At 35.9% G+C, this 22,984-nt stretch overlaps 1 protein-coding gene across 1 annotated transcript in view; it reads left to right on the forward strand.

Moving 5' to 3' along the window:
* Positions 1-22,984, forward strand: part of Cdc42bpa (CDC42 binding protein kinase alpha) — a 172,787-nt gene that overhangs the window by 79,234 nt on the left and 70,569 nt on the right. Inside the window, 6 exon segments of the mRNA XM_048357522.1 lie at positions 177-299; positions 5,815-5,948; positions 13,605-13,847; positions 14,043-14,153; positions 17,058-17,305; positions 18,990-19,095. Of these exon segments, the coding sequence (XP_048213479.1) occupies positions 177-299; positions 5,815-5,948; positions 13,605-13,847; positions 14,043-14,153; positions 17,058-17,305; positions 18,990-19,095 (965 nt within the window).

The raw sequence follows: 22,984 nt of genomic DNA on the forward strand, positions 1-22,984 counted from the left end.
AATAAAAAATATATATATATTTTGAACAACTGCAGTAGAATTTTTATGCCTTTCTAAGTTCACACATCCTTTGTCAATGGGTAGATGTTCTAGTCCATTTTCATACAAAGAGAGATACTAGCATTTCTTTAAATATTTTAAGTATATCAGTGTTTTTCATTCTTTTATTCTTTAAGAGTCAACGCAAACTGTCCAAGCTTTGCAGTATTCAACTGTTGATGGTCCTCTAGCAGCAAGCAAAGATGTAGAAATAAAAAGCTTGAAAGAAGAAATTGAAAAACTAAGGAAACAAGTAGCAGGTAAATTGATGCATAATAAATCTATTAAGAAATGGTTGTGTGTTGTTGTTTTTTTAACACACCAAGCATCTATTGAGTCCCTGTCTGTATTGTGTGTTAAGAGTTAGTTAAATGCAGGTGAAGGCAAGGCAAATGAGAAAGGTTTCTGTTCTCAAGGATTTTACCCATTGATCTTGGAAGCAGATATACAAATGGACCTTGCTGTCTTTTTGACTATGAGGAAGTGAGGAGAGGTAATATATGGAAGAAGTACCAAATCCAGAGTTAAGGAGAAAAGGAGGCTTTGGGAGAAGCCTCTCATTAAATTGGGTTTGGCTGGCAAAATCCTACCTGTGAACAGGAGAACAGGTGTCAGGACTGAGAAGAAGAGGCCACTGCAGATGAGACTTACATGAGAATTACATGTTCAAGGTTGCTGGAGATTGATTTTCTCTGTGGCAATTCATTTTTCAATGTGTTTCTGAGAGTCATTAAATTTGACAGATGTCGATATGCCTGTTATATTCATTGATTCATTCATTTCATTTAATCAAATATTTATTGAGTCACCTATTATGTGGTAAGTATATTTCAGGCTTTTGAGATGCAGTGAGAAACAAAACTCTGCCTTTTCTTGGGTGGAGGATAGGTAGTAGACAGAACAAAATAAACATCTGTAAATGTACAGTGAGTTAGTGCTTGTAGGAGGAGTTAGATGGACAAGGAGGAATTTTGTTTTTTTAAGTACTCCTTGTGTAGGCCTGACTAAGAAGGTGACCCGTGTGCAGATCCTAAAGATTGTGAAGGGTAAGTCATACAGTAACCTGGCAAGTCTGTTCCAAGCAGAATTACTGGCCAGGGCAGAGACCAGCAGTCAGTCAGGATGTTTCATGTGTGGACCTAGAGCAGAAGTAGCAAGCAGGAGGACAGAGGGGAATGAGCCTAGGGGTTAGGGTTCAGGGGAAACTGAGCGATTGTTGTGAGGGCTTTGGTTTTCTTTGAGTGAAACAGGAGACAGAAAAAGGCCATATTTCACGACTATAGTCATGTTTCAGATAGGCACTTTGAGGCAAAAATAAAGGAAAAGAAAAAAATCTCTAAAAAGGAAATTCCCTATCAGTATCCTGTTTACGTTATATACATAGGAGAAGCTTAAATTTGAACATAATTTGTAAATGCTATTCAAGTGTCCTTATCAAATTTGTATAGCTTCATATTTCTAAACTGAATTTAGATTAGGAGCATGAAAGCAGACTCATTTACTTAGCACTGGTACCGTTATTTGTATATTTATTTTTGTGCTGATCTCAGGGCTTGAACTCGGAGCCAGCTGGTGTCACTCAGCTTTCTTGCTCACAGCCACATATCCAGCCTGGCTTTTTGCTGATTTATTGAAGATGGACTTTCAAATCCTTATCTGCGTGGCTGCATTCAAACTGAAATCCCTGTGTTCTCAGCCTCCTGAGCAAATGAGATTACACGTGTGAGCCACTGACACCTGGCTGTTTTGGTATCAGTTATAAAACACTAAGTAGGGCACTAAAGTCAGACATGGTACTGCATGCCCACAATCTTGGAAGACAGAGGCAGGAAGATCACAAGCTTGAGGTCAGCCTGAGCATCATTAATAAGGCTCTAATTTCAAAAACAAAAGGTTTTCACGTAGCTCAAGTGATAGAACACACTTGTCTAGCATCACAAAAACGAAGAAAAGCAAGAAGGCATTGACTGTTGTCTTTGAAAGTTGCTTGACACTGAAAAAATAGAGGATCTCAAGACTCCTCAGTTCCCAATTATTTATCCTGAAAGGAGTAATAAGGATTTCGAAAACTTACCCATAAACCTATCTCAAAACTAAGTTCTTATAATAAAATGTAGCTTTAAAGCTGGGTGTGAAGCCTGTAAACCTACCTATTTGGACATGGAGACTGAAGAAGAATCACAGTTTGAGGCCAGCCTGGCCATCTTCACCAATGGTTGGGCATTACAGCACAAGCTTTTTGCCCCAACCTGCTAAGGAAGCACAATGGTGAGGGAACAATGTACATGATTTAAAATCTTAGCGACAGGAAAGATTGCAGGATGCGCAAGCCCAGACAGAAATACATTTTACTCTATTCAAACTAGCCAATCACAAGCAGATTGTGAACTTGAGCTCAACCAGTCAGAGAAAAGACAGGAATAGAGGGTTAGCCTGCTTGCTGTTTGTGCTTGCTTGCCAGATTTTTGGCTGTACACTTTTCTACAGAATTTTGCCTTGGCAAGACAAAAAAAAAAGTAAGACCTTATCTGGGGGGAAAAAAAAACAAAAAACAACAAAACCCAACAACCAAACTCAGAAAAGGGCTGGTGGAATGGCTCAAATGATTCACTTGCCTAGTAAGTATGAGGCCCTGAATTCAAATGCTCGAACTACCAATGCATGCATACATACATACATGGATACCTATATAAAACAAATGTATGACTTTAAATGGCAGTAACTATTGAAAACAAGTTTTCAGATTTAAAGCTACGCTGAAATATATGGAATTGATGTAAAGTATTGAGATTGACAAGTTAGAAATTGTGTACTTCACTAAAATAGCTCATTTGTTGGCTTCATGTAATAATAGCTACTAGCTTTCTAGATCCTGAAACACTTGTCATCTTTTGTAACACTTTTGTCACTATTTAAAAGGGAGCTTACATTAACACAAATTACATATAGAAGAACAATAACTGATTTCATTTTGAGCCATTGTAAATGGTATTATGTTTTTTATTTTGTTGTTCATGTATTTACTGCTAATTACAGAAATACAATTGATCTTTTATATTCTGTGACACTATTGAACTTGCTATTACAAAAAAGGAGTTACTTTCCTGATTTCAGCCTTGCTCTTCTGAGAAGAGCATACAGAAAAGCCATTGATTTTTTTTTTTTTAGGGTTAATTTTATACCCTCATACTTTGCTTCACATCAGCTCCAGTAACTTGGGAGTGGAACCTATGGGGTTCTTTAAATACAGGATCGTGTCATCTGCAAAGAAGGAGAGTTTTACTTCATCTTCCCTATTTGGATCCCCTCTATGTTTGCATCTTGCCTTATTGCTCTAGCTAGGAATTCTAATACTATATTGAAGAGGAGTACAGAATAAAGCAAATGCTTAGCTGAACCCATGGTTTAAAACAACTAAATTTCATTTTTAAAAGATGTATTCTGAATTTGTCATTAGGGTTATGAACACCACATCCCAGTATGATTCACAGTAAGTTAAGAGTATCTATTCACTATAAGAAATATGTCCATGTACAGAGATGCAGCATTCATATACAGAAATACTTTACATATCTACTAGGAATAAAGGCTATGCTTTCAAAATCAATACCTTTAGACTAATTGAAAACTTAAAATTAAGAAAACACAAAAGAAAGAATGATAGAGGGGGTTAGACTGATTGGAAAACTGTAAATGTGTGGAAATGCAGCAATGAAATATCCTCCTGTTTAACTCCTGTAAATAAAGAAAAAAAGCCCCACAAAACCAACCACCCTCAAACCATAAGCTCCTTCTACTAATGGGAAGCACTCTAAAGCTGACCAGTTAAGATGCTTTTTCTTCTTAGAATGTGATTCTAGATTATCTAGCCTAGCTTCGCTCCTTAAAAAACAGCCTTTGAGGTTTAAAAGATCTAAAAACCTCAAGTCTATTGTTTCTTTCATTTGAAGTAACTCAAGGGTTGAAAGCTGTATTTGTGTCACACTGTTAAATGTATACCAGAGGAAAGACCAAATCCAGGCAACTTGGTGCTAACTTCTCCAACTCATAGTCACCATGCCATCAAATAATATTGGATCTGGGGCTGGGAATATGGCCTAGTGGCAAGAGCACTTGCCTCCTACACATGAAGCTCTCGGTTCGATTCCCCAGCACCACATATATGGAAAACGGCCAGAAGGGGCGCTGTGGCTCAGGTGGCAGAGTGCCTTGAGCGGGAAGAAGCCAGGGACGGTGCTCAGGCCCTGAGTCCAAGGCCCAGGACTGGCCAAAAATAAATAAATAAATAAAAATTAAAAAATAATATTGGATCTGAAGCTGAATCACATATCAAAATTTGACTCCTGAGAACCAGAAATAACAAAATGTATCATGTACTAAATGATTCTTTGTCTTACATAATTTGCTGACAGCACTCTAAATTTATAGATATATTAAAATCATGACATTTTACAAGTCAAGGTATATTTATGGCTAGCAGTTTTAAGCCACCTTTGAAGATACATGCAAAGATATATTTAACTAGCTTGCATTTTATTCAGATTGGGAGAAGATCTTCACTGGCCATACAACAGACAAGGGCCTCATATCTAAAATATACTTAGAACTAAAAAAATTAAATGTCCCCAAAACAAATCCTCAAAGAAACAATTGCCCCATTCATAATTGGGTAAAGACTTAAAGAGAGATTTATTTCTCTGAAGAGGAAATAAGAACAGCCAGCAGACACATGAAGAAATGCTCATCTCTGGCCATAAAAAGAAATGCAAATACAAACAACATTGAGATTCCAGCACACCTCAGTTAGAATGGCCATTATCAAGAATTCTAATAACATATGCTAGCGGGGATGTGGCCAAAAGAGAACACTACTACACAGTTGGTGGGAGTGTGAATTTGTTCAACCACTCTGGAAAGCAGTATGGAGATTACTCAAAAGACTAAACATAGAGCTCCCCGATGATCCAGCAATCCCACTTCTGGGTATTTACCCAAATCACCACAAATAGGTCATACTAAAGCTACCAGCACAACCATGTTCACTGTAGCGTTATTTACCATAGCTAAGATACGGAACCAACCCAGATGCCCCTCAGTAGATAAATGGATCAAGAAAACGTGGTATATACACACACACGCACACACAATGGAATCCTATGCTTCCATCAAAAAGAATCACATTGCCTCATTTGTAAGGAAATGGAAAGACTTGGAAAAAGTCATATTAAGTGAAGTAAGCCAGACCCAAGTAAGCATAGATTCCATGGTTTCCCTCATTTGTAATAATTAGTATATGTCTAGGATAGTGCTAGCAGAGGATCCCAATAGATCAATAAGTATGTACATCTGATCATGTAAGACGATGCTAGATAGGGAAACGAGGTTTTTCATTGTGTTTTTAATGTACTATGTGAAAGTTATTTCTTTTTTTTTTCTGTCATTTTTTTCCCCTAGGGTTTAATCCCTTGTTGTCACTGTTTGATTTTGGTACCCTGGGTATTGTATATACATTTATCTGAATTAGGGAAGGGAAGAGGAACAACCATAGGGTGAGACAAAGGGCAAACCAGTGCAACAGCAGTACTCACAAGACACTAAGTGGGAAATGAACTTTATAACTTGGGGGAGTGTCTGTGGGGGGAGGGAAAGTGGGAGAAAAATAAGGAAAGGGGTAACAAGTTTGACAAGAAATGTACTCACTACATTACATATGTAACCGTAACCCAACTCTGTATGTTTAAAAAATAGTAAAAGAAATGTTTCTTTGGTTTTTAGAATCAAGTCGTTTGGAGCAGCAACTTGAAGAAGCTAATTCTGTGAGGCGGGAACTCGATGATGCTCTCAAACAAATCAAAGCTTGTGAAAAACAAATCAAGAGCTTACAACAGGAGAGGGAAGAGCTGAATAAGGTAAATGTGTAGAGTGTGTTAGTAAACCTGCTTCCGCCATGCACTGTTAGAAGAACAAAAACACGAATTACAACAGTAATACTTACCTTCTAAAAATTTGGCTTAAGAGCTTAAGAATTACTGAATGTATATCACTTGATTATTAGCTATTAATGCTTGTTAAAATTCTTTAGGCCTTAAAGGTCAGAATCTTTTGTGCATTTGGAAAGTTCATTAGAGAATTTGGTTAAATAATTTATTATAGAAGTATTATGAAGAAGTAAAAGAACAGTACAATCTGTTTTGTGTCTAAAGTAAAAGTATGGACAAATTTTCATTGTAATTTATTGATGGAAATGTTCTCAAAATATTCAAAATCTGTTCATTGATTTACTTTTTTAAAATTTAAGTTTTTCTTTCAAAGCAGAATGATTAAACAAGCTAAAGTCATTTTTCATAAGAACTTTGTGTAAAGGCTAATAGACATGATCAGAAATGTTCTGAGATGTTTACTCACAGTGAAGATTGTAGGTAATACAGCTCAATGGAAAAGTAATATTTAAGATAGTAGGGTAAGTACTTGATCTACATGCTACTAGGCACTATGATTTTCATTAATAAACAAAAAATTTTTGGGACTGATGCTGGCTAATGCAAATACAAGATCAGTAGTTCATAGTATAATTCAAATTGTATTCAGGGATATGGGATACAATGCATTGATGAATATAGAATGAAGTCCCTCAGAAAAAGACTCAAGGTACTTTGCCTACTAGGCAGGCAGTTTTGCACTAGAGCTGGGAAGATTTGTAAGTCTTGTTCCAAGAAAAGAAACAAGAAAGTAAAAATAAAACAAGTTTTTTTTTGCTTTTAAAGTTCATAATATTTTGATCATTCGGAAAAAAGTTAATTAAAAGGACTAGGTAGAGCTGTTAAAGGTTGAATTTGAGTCAGGCTCCTGTGGCCCATGCCTATAATCCTAGCGACTTAGAAAGCTGAGACTTGAGGATCACAGTTGAAAGCCAGCCCAGTACTGTGAGACTCTTATCTCTCCAGTTAACTACCAAAAGAGCTGAAAATGGAGCTGTTGCTCAGTTGGTAGAGTGCACAAACAAACCACAGGGACACTCCCTAGTAGGCCCCAAGTTCAAGCCTCCATGACCAACACACAAAAAACAGAAAATAAAGACTGCATTTTATTTTCCCTCCCTGCAGTTTTAAACAGTGGATTGTATAGATCATCTAAATTGATAGCCATTGTTGTAATATTTGACACTTCCTAGGTATGTGCTTTCAGAGTAATGCTGTAATATTAGTAATTAGCTTATATTTATTGGTAGCATTAGTCAATTTTAGTTAACATAATAACAATGAAATTCTCAGTTTATTGTAATAGGTATTTTTGGCAGTTTTAAGTAAATTTCAATGCTAGGATCTTTTTAGTGAGAGATGGGTAGTGCTGAAAAGAAACATTTTTCCAATACCGATTTTAAGTGACTTAATAGCCTGTAGACTGTAGAGAGGGATCTCATTTTTTCCATGTCCTTGCCAACTTGTGCTATCTTATTATTTTTAATAATAGCTATTTTATCTGCTGGGTGATTTTAATTTCTATGATTACTGATATTAAACACCTTTTCATATACCATTGGCTATTTCTTTGTCTTCCTTGGAGAAATGTCCTTTGCTCATTTCTAAGTTAGCAAACACTCTGTTCTTTATGATAATGTCAGATTGGCTCCTAGTATAACATCTTTTGCATCTTTTCCAGTGATGTATAGGAGGTTCTGTGTTCAACAATATTTCATTACTAGGTTCTACTTTGGACCAGACTATAGTAAATTGAGATTTTTAAGACTAAAATGATTTTACTATGGTATTGACTTGCATTTCTCTAATTACTGAAGTTGTCAGGTTTCTTGACCTCATTATTTGAATTCTTTTGTTAGTGAAGTGCCTTAGTACAGTACTAAGTGTCCTTAGTACAGTTTTTTCTGTTTGATTGTTGGTCTTTTTCTTATTGGCTGATAAGAATTCTTAAATTTCTGGTCATAATAACGTTTCAGTAGTTAGGAATATTAAAAAGATACCTGTCAGTGACTTGTCTTTTTACTTTTTTTTTTTTTTTTTTTTTCCGAGGTACTGGGATTTGAGCCTAGGACTTTGTGTTTGCTAGGAATGCTTTCTACTACTGAACAAAGACTCTACCCAGAGCTCTTACGTTTGCGTAATTAAATTTGTCAGTATTTTTAATTTATATATACTTATTTATGTCACTGTAGGAAATAGGAGGTTAAAAAATCTCCAAAATTTCCATCCTAATTTATTTTTATTTTTATTTTTTGTTTGTCATGGAGCTTGAACTCAGGGCCTAGGTGCTGTCCTTGAGCTCTTTTTCTCTAGGCTAGTGCCACCAGTGCTTGGCTTCTATCCTAATTTTTAAGAATTTGTTCTTTGATATTTATGTCGTTATAACCACCAGAAATTTATTTTGGTATAACATGAGGTAAGACTCCAATTTCCCTACATAGCTTACCAGTTGTTCACTTAGTAAATATACCTTCTTTTTTGTATTGTTGCTTAGCCTACCTGTGCCATACATACATGCATGAAGGCATTGTGGTTAAAATTACACTGAATCTGTAGCTAAGTTTCAGAATTGACATCATTGTAATGTTAAGTCCAGTTCTTACTATGTATGTTTATCAGTATTGTTCTGAGTGCATCCCCAAATTTGAAGAGCAGAGCAGAGCAGATTATTGTATGCATATGATAAACACATGGTTCCCCATGTACCTATTTCTACTTCCTGGACAATGAATGAACTGATAATTGGCTGACGCTGGCTGGATAAAACTAAGTAAAACCCTACACACAAGGAGTCTCTGTTACTAAGGAAGAATCAGAAACATATTTTGGTAGTTTGTTGGGTTTGAACTCAGGGCTGTGTATACCAGGGTGTAGCAAAATAACTGTTGGTATTTTTCAAGATAGGTTCTTGATTTGTGTCTGGGCTGGCCTGGGTTCCATTCTGCTACTTATGCTTATCCATGTCTTTGGGATGACAGGCTTCTGCCACTGGACTGGTGATCATGCCCACACCCTCACCCCCAAGCTGGGATAACATGCATGATTGAGAAGGAGTCTTACCAAGTTTTTTTGCCTAGGGTTGGCCTAGACATCCCTTGATCTCTGCATCCCAAGTAGCTAGGAATTAGTCTTGAGTCACTTTTTTCCAGCTGAACTGGAAACATTTTTATTCAGGTGTTAATATGGAGAAAAGCTGCACCTACCTGCCCCTCACTATTCTACAACCCCCTTTCTGAATCAGTTTTAGAAAATCCTAAGAGAAAGTTTTTGAGTTCCTTCTCCGTGTCTTTGGAATGTAAGATATATTATAGTATCCAGCTTTACAGAGAAGTAAGTCTCCAATGTCCAGACTGCCTCCACTTCACATTGAAATGCAAACATCTCATCTATAAAAGATAAATCTCTGGAGTTTTCTCACTAGCAAATTAGTCATAAATTACTTCCTATGATTTTCATTCAGTCCATGTCCCAGGTTTTAGTAAAACTTGTTCTGGGGGCTGGGAGTATGGCCTAGTGGCAAGAGTGCTTGCCTCGTATATATGAAGCCCTGGGTTCAATTCTCCAGCACCACATATATAGAAAATGGCCAGAAGTGGTGCTGTGAATCAAGTGGCAGAGTGCTAGCCTTGAGCAAAGAGAAGCCAGGGACAGTGCTCAGGCCCTGAGTCCAAGGCCCAGGACTGGCAAAAAACAAAAACGTGTTCTGAAGGGCTCATAGTGCAGAACAAGTATTGGTTCCCTTCAGTTGCAGTCTTAATCCACATGGTATCTTCCCACACGTTTAATGTCATTTACAACGTCTTTCCAAAATTTCATCAGGTCTTGTTTGCCTTTCTTTAAATTTACTATTGTTTTATTTTTATTTTTTATATTTTTAAATGTTATGTTTTATTACTGATTTTTCTCTTACACGGTCTAATATCACTAAACTCTTAATAATGGGACATACTTTTGACTTTAGTAAAAAGTTTTTTGCAAATAATAACAGCATAATACCTCCTTTAGAATTTTCATGCTATTTGTCTTCTGTGGTCTTACTCCATTAGTTGGAATCAGTACCATTTTGGATGGAAATGGTAATGGCAGACATCTTTATTAGTTCCTGACCCTATATATTTTATTGTGATAATATTTTCTGTGAAGTTTTTAGTAAATAATTCCTATCAGGTTTAGGGAATGACATTTTCTTCCTATTTTGCTAGTAATTTTTTTTTTTATTACTAAGAATGGGTATTGAACAGACTTAATGTATATTACTACATGCCACTGATGTAACTGTATAACCATTGATGGGGTTCTTCTCCTTTGAGGGATTGGTATAGTGACTTACATTTATAGATTTTTGTGCTTCTGCTCCATTTCTGAGTTAAGCCTAAATTTCTCATGTATTACTTACTAAATAGTGGTATATGTCACATTTATGTTGCAGGTTATTTTAGCACTATTACAAGTGCTTTATAAATATATCTTGATACTGTTTAATTTTTATCACAGACACTCAGGTTATGTGGCATGACTATGTTTCATTCTCATTTTACTAATGGTAAGATTGAGCCCTGAGGAGTTATCTTGTTCAAGTTGAGTTGGGATAGAAAGTGATTGAGCTGGATTTCGACACAAAGAATCTACACCAAAAGTTGACGTATGTCAACTTTGTGCATCACTGGAAAAGATTTGCTCATTTAAAAAGAATCCTGACCTCTGTTTTTCATGAGTGAGATTGGCTTACAATTTTTTCTCTTACCTTCTTGATTTTTTTCATATTCAGAAAATACTAGTGTCAGGATGGCTGGAGGCCGCTTTGCTTCCTTTTTGTGCTCTTGGGCAGTGGATATAGGCGGAGTGCTCCATTGGAGGAGCCACTGGGAGGACCACTGGGGCTCCGTCTCCCACGCAGCTGTGTGGATGGGCAGTTTGGATAGTTATTGATTCAGTTACTTCAATAACTGAAAACAATGTTGATAAATACGTTTTTCTGGGAATTTGTTTATTTTATAATGTAACAAATATATTGTATGGAATTCTTTTATATTTTCCTGATAACTCCTTTGTCCTCTTCTAGATTTGTACTTATGGGCTCCATTTTTCTTTCCTTATTTTATTTTCTATGACTGCATGTTTTCCCTGGATCAACACCTGAAAAATCTACTTTTGGCTTTGTTGATCCTTTTTGTTCTTTCTGTTACATCCATTTCTAGACATTATTATTATTTTTTCATGTTGCAGAAAAATGTTACTTTACTGATCTATTACTAACTTCTTAAGAATCACTGAGTTTTTAAGTATTTTAGTCTATGATTTTTTAATTAACAAATGAATTTCTTTTAAGTATTTTACAATTTTCTATGTCGGATGTATCTTTATTTTTAATTTATTGTTTTAATTGCAATGTTATTAAAGAAATTGACCTATGATATCTATTCTTTGAAACCTATTAGACTTTCATAGTTGAGACTTTAATTTCAGTTTTGAAAAATATTCAATGCATATTCTTGAAAAGTGTGCATTTCAATATAGGACACAAACTTCTATATATATGAGGCTTGTAGAGAACTTTTCACAAAATTCTTCATAGTCACTATCTAATTGCTTGATTTAAATATTAATAATTAAAAATTGAAATTATTAGTCATAGTGATGTATTATCAAATATTTCTGAAATTCTAGTAATTTATTTTTAATATATTTTAAGACTATCTTACAAAATTAACAGAATTCTAGAATTATATTTTTTCAGGCCTGTTGAATTTTGTGATAATTTAGTTATATACTTATCCTGCTGAAGTCTAGATTTTGTTTCTTAATCTCGTATCAGTACATTTAACTGATGGAGTTTAGTCCTTTTACATATCTGCTATGGTTACAACTTATAGCTTATAGGTATGTTTCTACCACTTTTGGCTTTCTGTTTGTCATAACTTTGCTATGCTTCCTTTGTGTTTTCCTTTCTTTAAAAAATGTAATGTGAAATATAAGTCACATAATATTTACCATCTTAACCGTTTTGAAGTATGTAGGTTAGTAGTATTCATGCATACTGTGTACAACCAATCTCAAGAACTTCTTTGTCAAATCCTTTTATATGTCTTTTGGTTCATATTGTATTTTCTATTCTTTTGGAGTTAGATATTTTGCCATGTATATTTACAATGATTAAATAAAATTTAATATCTTATGCTACTCCCCCTAAGCAATATAAGGGCATTTAATTCTGTTACTTCTTCTCAACCTTTGTGCTGCTTTTGACAAATATTTTAGTAGTTATTTCCTTTATGTAAAAACTAGACATTTTAATAATATAATCATACTTATACATTTTTCATGCTTACATTCATAGTTACTAGTTTCTTGGTCCTTCGTTTTTCTTGTATTCTAGTTCTAAAATGTTTTTTTCCTGAAATAGTTAAAATTTTCATAGTGAAGCTCTGATTGTAATAAACTCTTAATTTTGTATATATGAAACTTTATACTTGAAAAGTAATTTTTCTGGTCATACAATACTAGTTTTTTGTCTCTTTGAAAATGCCTTCCTATTTCTGTTGTTGTTGTTGTTGTTACTTCCTATGTCTGTTCTGAATCTAATTATGAGTGGGGAATAAGTGTTTTGTCAAACATACAACATATACATATGCATTTCTTTTAAGTTTATTTCTCTGATATTATCCAGTTTCAATTTTTCTGGGTTTTGTTTCTTTTCCCTTTTGCTTACTTCATCAATATAGAGGTTTCTATATTGATGGATCCATGTCTTTCATTTTAACACATACCGTTTTCATTTCTTGAGGCTTGATAAAGTTCTTTTACAAACCCATGTGGTAATTTTTAATACTCTCTTGTCATCTTGTAATTTTTATCATACTTTATTTCTTCAAATAATGCATACACAACAATCCTATGTTGATATCTGATGATTCTAATACCCAAATACTTTTCTCACTTTATTCTGTTGTTCCTATTGTTTTGTTAAAGAGGTTTGTTCTTTGAGTCTTTGAGTGTCTGCTTTTGTGAGCTCTTATCTGTTAGCTCTTCGTATGTGAAAAGTTGAAATTTCCTTGAAGTTCTTTCATCCAAAGAAGATGCGCATTCCTTTTGTTGTGAGTTAGGGAGTTGCCCTGACTGGCATTACTTTAGCTTCTGAATCAGGGTGTCTCAAGTTTAGGTTGTTTTTTACTTGCTCTTGGTGTAGATCTTAATCTCTTCATGAAGGAAAGGCAAAACCTTTTTTAAAAATTGTAATTATTTAATAATTTTTTTAATTCACCAAGTTTATATGTGGGTATCTGTCACAACCATGTAAATCCTGTTCAGGATGTGTTTGGACTATCACATCAAAATTTATTTTGACTGATATGTCTTCTGTTCCCTTTCTCTCATTTATGGAACCAAGGTTAAGTCATTTTCTTCCTTTTACTTGCCATGTTAGAGAATATAAACAGAGCCCCATGCCTTTCATAACTTTTCACAGGTAGTTCATATCATTTAATGATGTCCTTAGATGAATCATTTTGATTCTTCTTGGCTTAATGATGGCACTTTGATGGCCAGTTTGCAGAATTGGTAACATATATTCTTTTTATAAAACTGTAGGAACTAGTCCAGGCTAGTGAGCGATTAAAAAACCAATCCAAAGAGCTGAAAGACGCACACTGTCAGAGGAAACTGGCCATGCAGGAGTTCATGGAGATCAATGAGCGGCTAACAGAATTACACACCCAGAAACAGAAACTTGCTCGACATGTCCGAGATAAGGAAGAAGAGGTGGACCTAGTGATGCAGAAAGTTGAAAGCTTAAGGCAAGAACTGCGCAGGACAGAAAGAGCCAAAAAAGAGGTTAGTAGTTAGGCAGATTTCATAGTGCCCATGGGCAGTGATGGAAGCTGCCTTCTGAGATCAGTGAAAAACTATGCTTCTCATTCTGTGTTTGGAGAGTCATTTTTATAGTTTAGTGGTATATGTTTATTTGAATTTCAACACATGAGATAAAAACAACAACTGTAATTCTGAAATCTTCATTTAATTTTCAAGCTGGAAGTCCACAGGGAAGCTCTAGTGGCCGAGGCGTCTAAAGACAGGAAGCTGCGTGAGCAAAGCGAGCACTACTCAAAGCAACTGGAAAATGAACTAGAAGGACTGAAGGTATCTTTGGCTTCACATTCTGTATTTTCTTCTCTGTAGGCTTGACAGGAGTGCTAGCTTTTGTACTTTCCTTAGTGTAGAGTAAAAACTTGCTCTCCTTCAAACTTGTCATTCTTAATTCTCACTAAGTTTTTTTTTATCATGCTGAAGAGAAGGAAAGTCTGTGTGTAGTGAGGAGTGTGAGCTTAGTAAAAAGGAGTTAGAGTTAGGGTATTTATGAAGGACTGCCTGCCTACCTGAATAGGTAGTACTTGGTTGTGATAGATATCCAGGGACCCCTGTTTTTTTGTCAATGAGTCAGTGGAGGCTTAAATGTAGCTGTGCCAATACTGTGCTAGTTAGGGTCTTATGATAGTAGAATAGGGTAGCACATTTCAGTTAAAGTTGCTTTGATAGGAAATTCTTGTACCACCTCATGAATCAGAGTACCTGCACCAGTCTCCTCATCCTTTAATTTTCTCATCTGTAAAATCCTATTTTATGCCAGAAGTATGTTTGCACATTTTTAAGTTTATACATCCTAAGAGCTCAGCAAATAGTTGTAAATGGTATTATATACTTCAGAAATATCAGAATCAACTTAATATCATCTCAGGAATTCTAGGTACTTCTCTACTGGCGTAGTATGCTGCTAGTAACTGCAGCACTTATTAACAACTTATTATCAAATCTATCTTCTCATGCATGTAAACTGTAACCTAGTTTATTCAGAATGTAGATAGATAATTTATAAATCTATCTTAAAGACTTTTCTGCTCAGGCTGGCTTTAAACCTCAGTCTTCAGATCTCAGCCTCTTAAGCAGTTGGGATTACATGTATGAGCCACAGGTACCCAGCTGCAGTCTTAACCAGTACTCAATATGCATTATAATTTTGATTAGTTGAATCTTTGATAAGTTTAAATTTTAGGGAAATTTTTCTGGAAAGTTTTCATACATCTTGTTACCATCAGATAGCCAACTACTAAACAGGAGAGCAAAACAGAAATGCTCCTTAGATCACTAGGAAAGTGTGAGTGGTGCGGTCTGCAGGCTGCCGATTGAGGTGTTGGTATTCCTGTGGTGATGAGAAGAGCAAGGAGCTGACTGATCCTGGCTCTTCCCGATTCCAGCTATTTCCATTGCCACACTGCCTCACAAGCCATTGGACAGTCTATATCTGACAGGAGTGAAGAAAAAGTTAAAATCATGTGCCTAACTACCCAGGAGGCTGAGATCTGAGGATCATGTTCAAAGTCAGCCTGGGCAGGAAAGTCAGTGAGAATCTTTTCTCCAATTTAGTACCAAAAAGCTGGAAGTTGAATTGTGGTAAGTGGTAGAATGCTGTTCTTTTTTTTTTTTGGCCAGTCCTGGGCCTTGGACTCAGGGCCTGAGCACTGTCCCTGGCTTCCTTTTGCTCAAGGCTAGCACTCTGCCACTTGAGCCACAGCGCCACTTCTGGCCATTTTCTGTATATGTGGTGCTGGGGAATTGGACCCAGGGCCTCATGTATACGAGGCAAGCTCTCTTGCCACTAGGCCATATCCCCAGCCCCCAGAATGCTGTTCTTAAGCAAAATAGAGCTCAGGAACAGTGCCCAGAACATGAGTTCAAGTCACAGGACTGGCACCAAACAATAAGGGCACAAAAAACCCACATGTGCACCACTGGACATTTTCTCCAGCCTGCATCTATTTCTTTGTTCTTTTTCAATTATATACCTCCCAGTTGAAGAAGGTAGGATATTGTTTTTTGTCTTTTTTTAACCATAAAGCAACTAACTACTATTACCTGCTTTTCTATTCTCAAAAAGGACACAGTGTCCTCCATTTCCTGCTCTCTTATTAATAAACCTGAACATTTATGCTTTTTTAGCTTGAAAAATGTTTATCTGGGTATAGGTGGTTTGCAATTAAAATCCTAGCTCAGGAGGCTTAGATCTGAGGATTGTAGCCTGAGCAGGAAAGTCTGTGAGACTTTCAAATCTAATTAAGCACCAAAAAAGCCAGAGCTGGACCTCAAGTGGCAAAACACTAACCTTGAGCACAAAAGGTCAGGAACAGCCCCAAGGCCCTGAATTCAAGCCACAGGACTGGCACACGTGCACTCTCTCACACACACACATTTTATTACTATTCTCTTTTTGTGTATTCTGGCTTGTCTACCTCTTCCCCCATTTTAATCATTTAAAGACGTGAATGTGCTTAAACTTTTCTGATAGTTCCTTGCCAGATAAGAGATGCAGTGGGAGTTTTCCTTCATGTATCAACAGTAATTCTAAGTAGAAATTCAAGAAATGTGAAACAAGTATGAATAGGAAGTTAATATATATTTATATTTATGTTCATTTGAATGTACATTTATAAGCTTGGCTTTAAGGCTTTTAAAAAATAACCACAAAGGAGCTTGGTACGGTGACTCATGCCTGTAATTCTAGCTACTTGAGGTAGAGATTGGGAGGATTGAAGTTCAAAGCCAGCCTGGTCTAAAAATTCTAAGAGATCTCATTCCAACAAGGATAGGCATAGTGGAACTTATTTGCCATCTAAGCTGTGCAGGAAGCACAATAGGACTGTGGTCTAGCCTCTCCTAGGGAAAATGCCAAAACCTTTTATGAAAAATAGCAAGCAAAAAAGGCTGAAGTGTTAGAGCATTTGTCTAGCAACTGTGAGACTGTGAATTCAACCCCTGGTACCACATACAAAAAAAGAATAAAACAATAACCATGAAAATAAAAACCACAAAGGATTATAAACTGAGGAAAATGTTATCAAAGTATGAAGGTAAATAATAATCTTAAAAACATTTTGTGAGAGCATGTACAAAATGGTATGCAGATATGTGTATACCCATACAGGAAGGAGTAATTATTTGTTATCTTATTATTTTTACAGATGAACTAATCTTTTATTCTTATTTCTATAGCAGAAACAAATTAGTTACTCACCAGGAGTATGCAGTATAGAACACCAGCAAGAGATAACCAAACTGAAAACTGATTTGGAAAAGAAAAGTATTTTTTATGAAGAAGAAATATCTAAAAGAGAAGGAATCCATGCAAATGAGATTAAAAACCTGAAGAAAGAACTACATGATTCAGAAGGCCAGCAACTTGCTCTCAACAAAGAAATTTTGGTTTTAAAAGACAAACTGGAAAAAACAAGGAGGGAAACGTAAGAATCAAGTTGTTTATCCACTAGTACATACTTACTGAGCATCTATTGTGTGTTGGTCAAATGCTCCAGATACATAAGCAATAGACCTACCTCAGTTCTCAAGAAGACCAAAGTCAAGACTAGTAAATAGAAAATTAGAGTACAGCAGGTCAAGAAAGCAAGTGGGATAGATATAGGAGCACACAAGAAGTTCCTTTGGTACAGTTAGGCTTCCTGGACAATACTTCTCAGCTGAGACATAAGAAATAAGAAAAAAGTAGTGGAGAAGCGTGCCAGGGCAGCGAGAGCAGAATGTTATTAGACCTGAAGGCAAAGGGAAGCATAGCACATAGGGAAAATGAAAGCCGCTTAACTGCGGTGTTAGCATAGCAGAAAGGTCATAGAGTGTGAGAAATGAGGCCAGAAAGACAAATGGAGGTAAGGTTATGAAGTTGACTTTATCCTAAGACCATTGAAGGAACATGCCACGATTCTATTTATATTTTGGAAAGACCACGTGCTCTACTGTGTTAGAATGGTATGGAAACAGCAGGAGGAGAATGGCATCCAGCTTTGCCGGACTCAGCTGACGGACTCAGATGATAATGGGGAGCTTGTGGAAGAGTATAATGAGCTCCCAAGGTCTCTGAAGAGGAAAGAACTTGCAGGATGCCATGACTGGCTATGAGAAACGAGAGGCAGGAGTCACTCAGGTGTCTAGGTTTCAGATGACCGAGTTTATGTCATTGTCATTCTCATCTTAAGTTGGAAGCCCAATTTTACTCATTTTGGTGCATTCATTTGAAATTATATTTTAGAAATGCTATGTGCAAAGCACTGTTGTGGGGAGTAAGATGTAGCAGTGATGAGTCAGATAAGAAAAACCGCTGTTCCTATGGGGCTCTCTTTTAGTATAATCAAAAACAGTAAAGGAAAGAAGTAAAATATGGAACAGTTAACAAAATGGTCAATGCAGGGATTCCTTGTACTATTTTTACAGTTTTCCTATATACTTGAGATAATTTAAGAATTAATTTTGAAAAATATCTAAATGTATATATGAATTAGTTTTTAGCTATTTGTAAAAGCATAGATACTATTTTAAATAAGATTAGTAAGGTTATAGAGTTACTGGCCCAATCTTAAGTAAGTACTTCCAACTAAATTTGGTAAAATTATTGTGATACGATATACAAAGAAAAGTACCTAAGTTGGTCTTAGACTAAGTTTATCTTTTAACTTCAATGAATATGAGGCAAATGATAATTTTGATATTCATTTAGAAATGTAGCTTATTTATTAGCCTTAGTGAAATCTTTCCTGATTACACAATCTCAGCCATCTCATCACAGATAAGTGTTTATGGCATTACCTTATTTTCTTTATAGTACTTACTGAAATCACTTCTGAAATGAATTTCTTAAGCTCATTTATTAGCTTTTAGTTGCTCATCTTCCTTGCACTGGAATGTAAGCTCTGTGATAGCAGGACCTATCTGTAAAGTCCAAAACAACTTATTGGCCCTTAGTAGACCCTAAAAGTAAAGCCAAATGGATGAAAACCAGTCAGCATTACAGTATTTTAAATCCATGGAATATATTTTTTTTTGTGAGGCACTACATAGCTATAGTAAAAATAATTTTAGGTTTTTAGTTACCTTTGGTTCAATTGCTTCATTTTCTTTTTATGTTTCGATTATTAGTCAAAGTGAAAGAGAAGAATTTGAAAATGAGTTCAAACAACAGTATGAACGCGAAAAATTATTACTAACTGAAGAAAATAAAAAGTTGACCAGTGAACTTGATAAGGTGAGTGATTCAGTCTCACTTGTATTAATTAAGCATCATGATAGAAACTGTGAGTATGATTATTAGTTGTGGGAGCTCATATGATGCAGAGATTTTTTTTCTGTCCCAACTCTTCGTGACAGTAGTCCTCTCGAGGGAGTTTTTCTCAGTTAATTTTTGGTCTTCTTTATTCCATCTCTTTCTGTTCTCTCTGCTGCTGTTTTCTGGGATGGCTGGTGGGCACATTCAGGCTGAGACTAGCCCTGGTATAAGCAGGAGCAGTTAGGCCTGGAGAATTTATAACAGGTGACTTCATATTTGTAGTGGAAAACCGATAATATCTGGAAATGATACTGGAGTATGTGATAACACAAAAAAACTGACACAGTCTAACCTGTAGCTGGAGTGTAGAAGATTGTGTATAAAGCATAGAAGTGGTTATATGCATGAACAACATTTCAAATACTTAAAAAGAAATTTTTTCCTCAGAGTTCTCAAACTGACCAGTCATTAACAAAACAGTTGTAAAAAATATTAATATTGACCAGGAGTGTCAATAATCTTACTTACATTTAGATGAGAAGAGTTGGTTAATTGCATTTTATAAATGATTTCTGGTGTTTTCCTCCAATAAAAGTATTGTGTTCATTAGTTATTGCAGTAGCATATTGAAAGACCTTGACTAGTTGTAAAATAGAAATTCTCCATTCTTTCTCAATTTTATGTATTTTTTCTTTTTTTGAACTATGCCCCATTTTATACTTTTTGAATATTTTTATTTAAGTAATTGTACAAAGGAGTTGCCATTCATTAAAACAATTTATGAATACAGTGCATTTTGAGCAGTGTCACCCTTTTCAACATTCTCATCTACCCCTCGTAGCCCTCCCCTTCCCTTCCTTAGTTTTAGGTTACGTACTGAATTTTTTGGCCATTTAATAAAGCAGTTTATGTGTACACTGCATCTTGATATGTGTTGCCACTTCAACATCTTCACCTCCCTTCTGCTCACGCCTTCCCTTATATTTCTCGATTCTGTGGTATATACAATGAATTCTTGTCTGTATCCCCACCCTCTCCTTTTGGCCCCACCCTCCCCTCTTGGAGGTACCCATTTCCTGGTACTTATTTACTTGTAGATTTATAGGCACATTGTAGCTACCACAAATGAGGGGAACCATGAAACCTATGCTCCTCCTAGTCTGGCTTTGCTTAATAAATTTTCCCGAGTCTTTCCATTTCCTTACAGATAGTAAAATACCATTATTTCTGATGGATGAGTTGAATTCCATTGTGTATATATACCACATTTTCTTGAGCTACTCATCTGTTGAAGGGCATCTGGGCTGATTCCATATTTTGGCTATGGTGAATAATACTGCAGTGAATATGGTTGTGCTGGTAGCTTAGTGTGGCCTTGTTGGTGCTCTATTGGATAAATGCCGATTAGGGGAATTGCTGGGTCATAGGGTAGTTCTATGTTTAGTTTTTTGAGGAACTTCCATACTGCTTTCCAGAGTGGTAAGTAAGGGTACATTCCCACCAACAGTGTAATAGAGTTCCCTGGCCACATCCACACCAATATTTGTTAGTGTTCTTGATATTGATCATTCTAACTGGAGTAAGGTAAAATCTCAGTGTTGTTTTGATTTGCATTTCCTTTACAGCCAGAGATGTTGAACACTTCTTCCTGTCTATTGGTAATTTTTACTTTTTCTGAGAAGTTTCTAAGTCATTAGCCCATTTATTAATTTGGTTGCTATTTCTTTAAGAGTTTATTTTGGGGGGATTTCACTTTTTGAGCTCTAAATATATTTTAGATATTAGACCCTTGTCTGATATATAGCTGGAGAAAATCTCCCATTCTGTGGGCTTTCTATTTAGCTTGTTGGCTATGTCCTTTGTAATGCAGAAACGTTGAAGTTTGATGCAATTGCATTTTTCCAGTCTTTCTTTGATTTGTTGTGATTCTGGATCTTTACTTAGAAAGTTTTGACCTGTGCTTAGGAGCCCTAATGTTCCCCCTACTCCTCCCTGTAGTATTTTTATGGTGTCAGACCTTACATAGAGGTCTTTGATCTGTTTTTAATTGATTCTGGTACGAAGTGATATATAAGGATCTAGTTTCAGTTTTTTGCATGTGGATGGCCAATTTTGCCAGCACCATCTTTTGAAGAGGCTGTCTTTCTTTCCAGCCTATGTTTCTGGCTCCCTTATCAAATATTAGATGGTTATAGTTCTGTGGGTTCATTTCTGGGTATTGTGTTCCATTTGTCCTCAGGTCTATTCTTGTGCCACTTCCAAGCTGTTCTTATTATTATGGCTTTGTAATAGAGTTTGAAGTTTGCTATTGATATTCCTCCAGCCCTGTTCTTTTTGCTAAGTAAGGATTGCTTTTGCTATTCTGGGTCCTTTGTTATGTCATGTGATTTTTTTGAATTGCTTTCTCCACTTCATTGAAAAATGTTCTTGGGATTTTGATGGGCATTGCATTGAATTTGTAAGTTGCTCTGGGCAATATTGCTGTTTTCAAAATGCTGATTCTTTTTTTTTTTTCTTCCAAATTTTTATTATCAAACTGATGTACAGAAAAGTTACAGTTTCATACATTAGGCACTGGATACATTTCTTGTACAGTTTGTTACCTTGTCCCTCATACCTCCCTCCCTCCTCCCCCTTTCCCTTCCCCCCCCCCCCCCACGGAGGTGTTCAGTTCACTTACACCAAACAGTTTTGCAAGTACTGCTTTTGTAGTTGTTTGTCTTTTTTTACCCTGTGTCTCTCAAATTTGGTATTCCCTTTCAATTTCCTACTTCGAATACCAGTATATACGGTTTCCAATAAAAATGCTGATTCTTCCAATCTAGGAACATGGAAGGTCTTTCCATTTAGTCCTTCAATGTCCTTTTTATCAAAGTTTTGAAATTTTTTCACAATAATGATCCTTCACATCTTTAGTTAATTCCTAGGGTCGTTTGGGGTTTTTTTTTTTTTTTTTTTTTTGAGGCTACTGCAAATGGGATTGCTTTCCTGATTTCAGTCTCAATCTTCCCACTGTTGGCATACAGAAAAATGACTGATTTTTGTGGGTTGATTGTATAACCTGTTTAAGATCAGCTCTTGTAGCTTGGGGGAGGAGACTATAGATCTTTTAAATAGAACATCATGTCATCTTCAAAAAGAAATAGTTTTGCTTCTTTCCCTATTTGGATCCCCTTTATGTTTTTCTCTTGCCTTATTGCTCTTGCTAGAAATTCCAGTACTATACTGAAGAGGAGTGGAGAGAGTGGATATCCTTGTTTCATTTCTGATTTTAGAGGAAATGTTTTTGGATTTTCATTATTATATACTTAATACTGGCTGTAGGTTTGTCATATACAGCCTTTATTAAATGGAGGAAAGTTCCATATATCCCTAGCTTCTCCTGAGCTTTTGTCATAAAAGGGTGTTAGATTTTTGTCAGAAGCTTTTTCTGCATCTATTGAGATGATCATGTAGTTCTTGTCCTTGCTTCTGTTGATGTATTGTTTTGCATTATTGGTTTACATATACTGAGTCAACTTTGCATTCCTAGGGTGAATCTCATTTGATCATATTGCATATGTATATTTTTTTGGTTGTTGAATCCAATTGGCAAGAATTTTGTTTTCATATAGTTTTCTTCCACTATTTGTCATTAGATTATTTAGCATTTTAAAGTATACCCACACATTTAAAGTGTTTTACAAATAGTTTGCTAATTGCTTGAGAAAGAATGCTGTTCATTTTGTGAAGTCTTAGAAAGCTATTGTGTAAAATATCTAGAACATGGCTGAGTAATAAGTAGCATGATTGGTTGTTAATGGTTTATGAGCCGGGCTCCAGGGCCTCACGCCTGTAATCCCAGCTACTCACGTGGCTGAGATCTGAG

The sequence above is a fragment of the Perognathus longimembris genome, chromosome 11, assembly GCF_023159225.1.
Source record: "Perognathus longimembris pacificus isolate PPM17 chromosome 11, ASM2315922v1, whole genome shotgun sequence".
Lineage (NCBI taxonomy): Eukaryota > Metazoa > Chordata > Mammalia > Rodentia > Heteromyidae > Perognathus > Perognathus longimembris.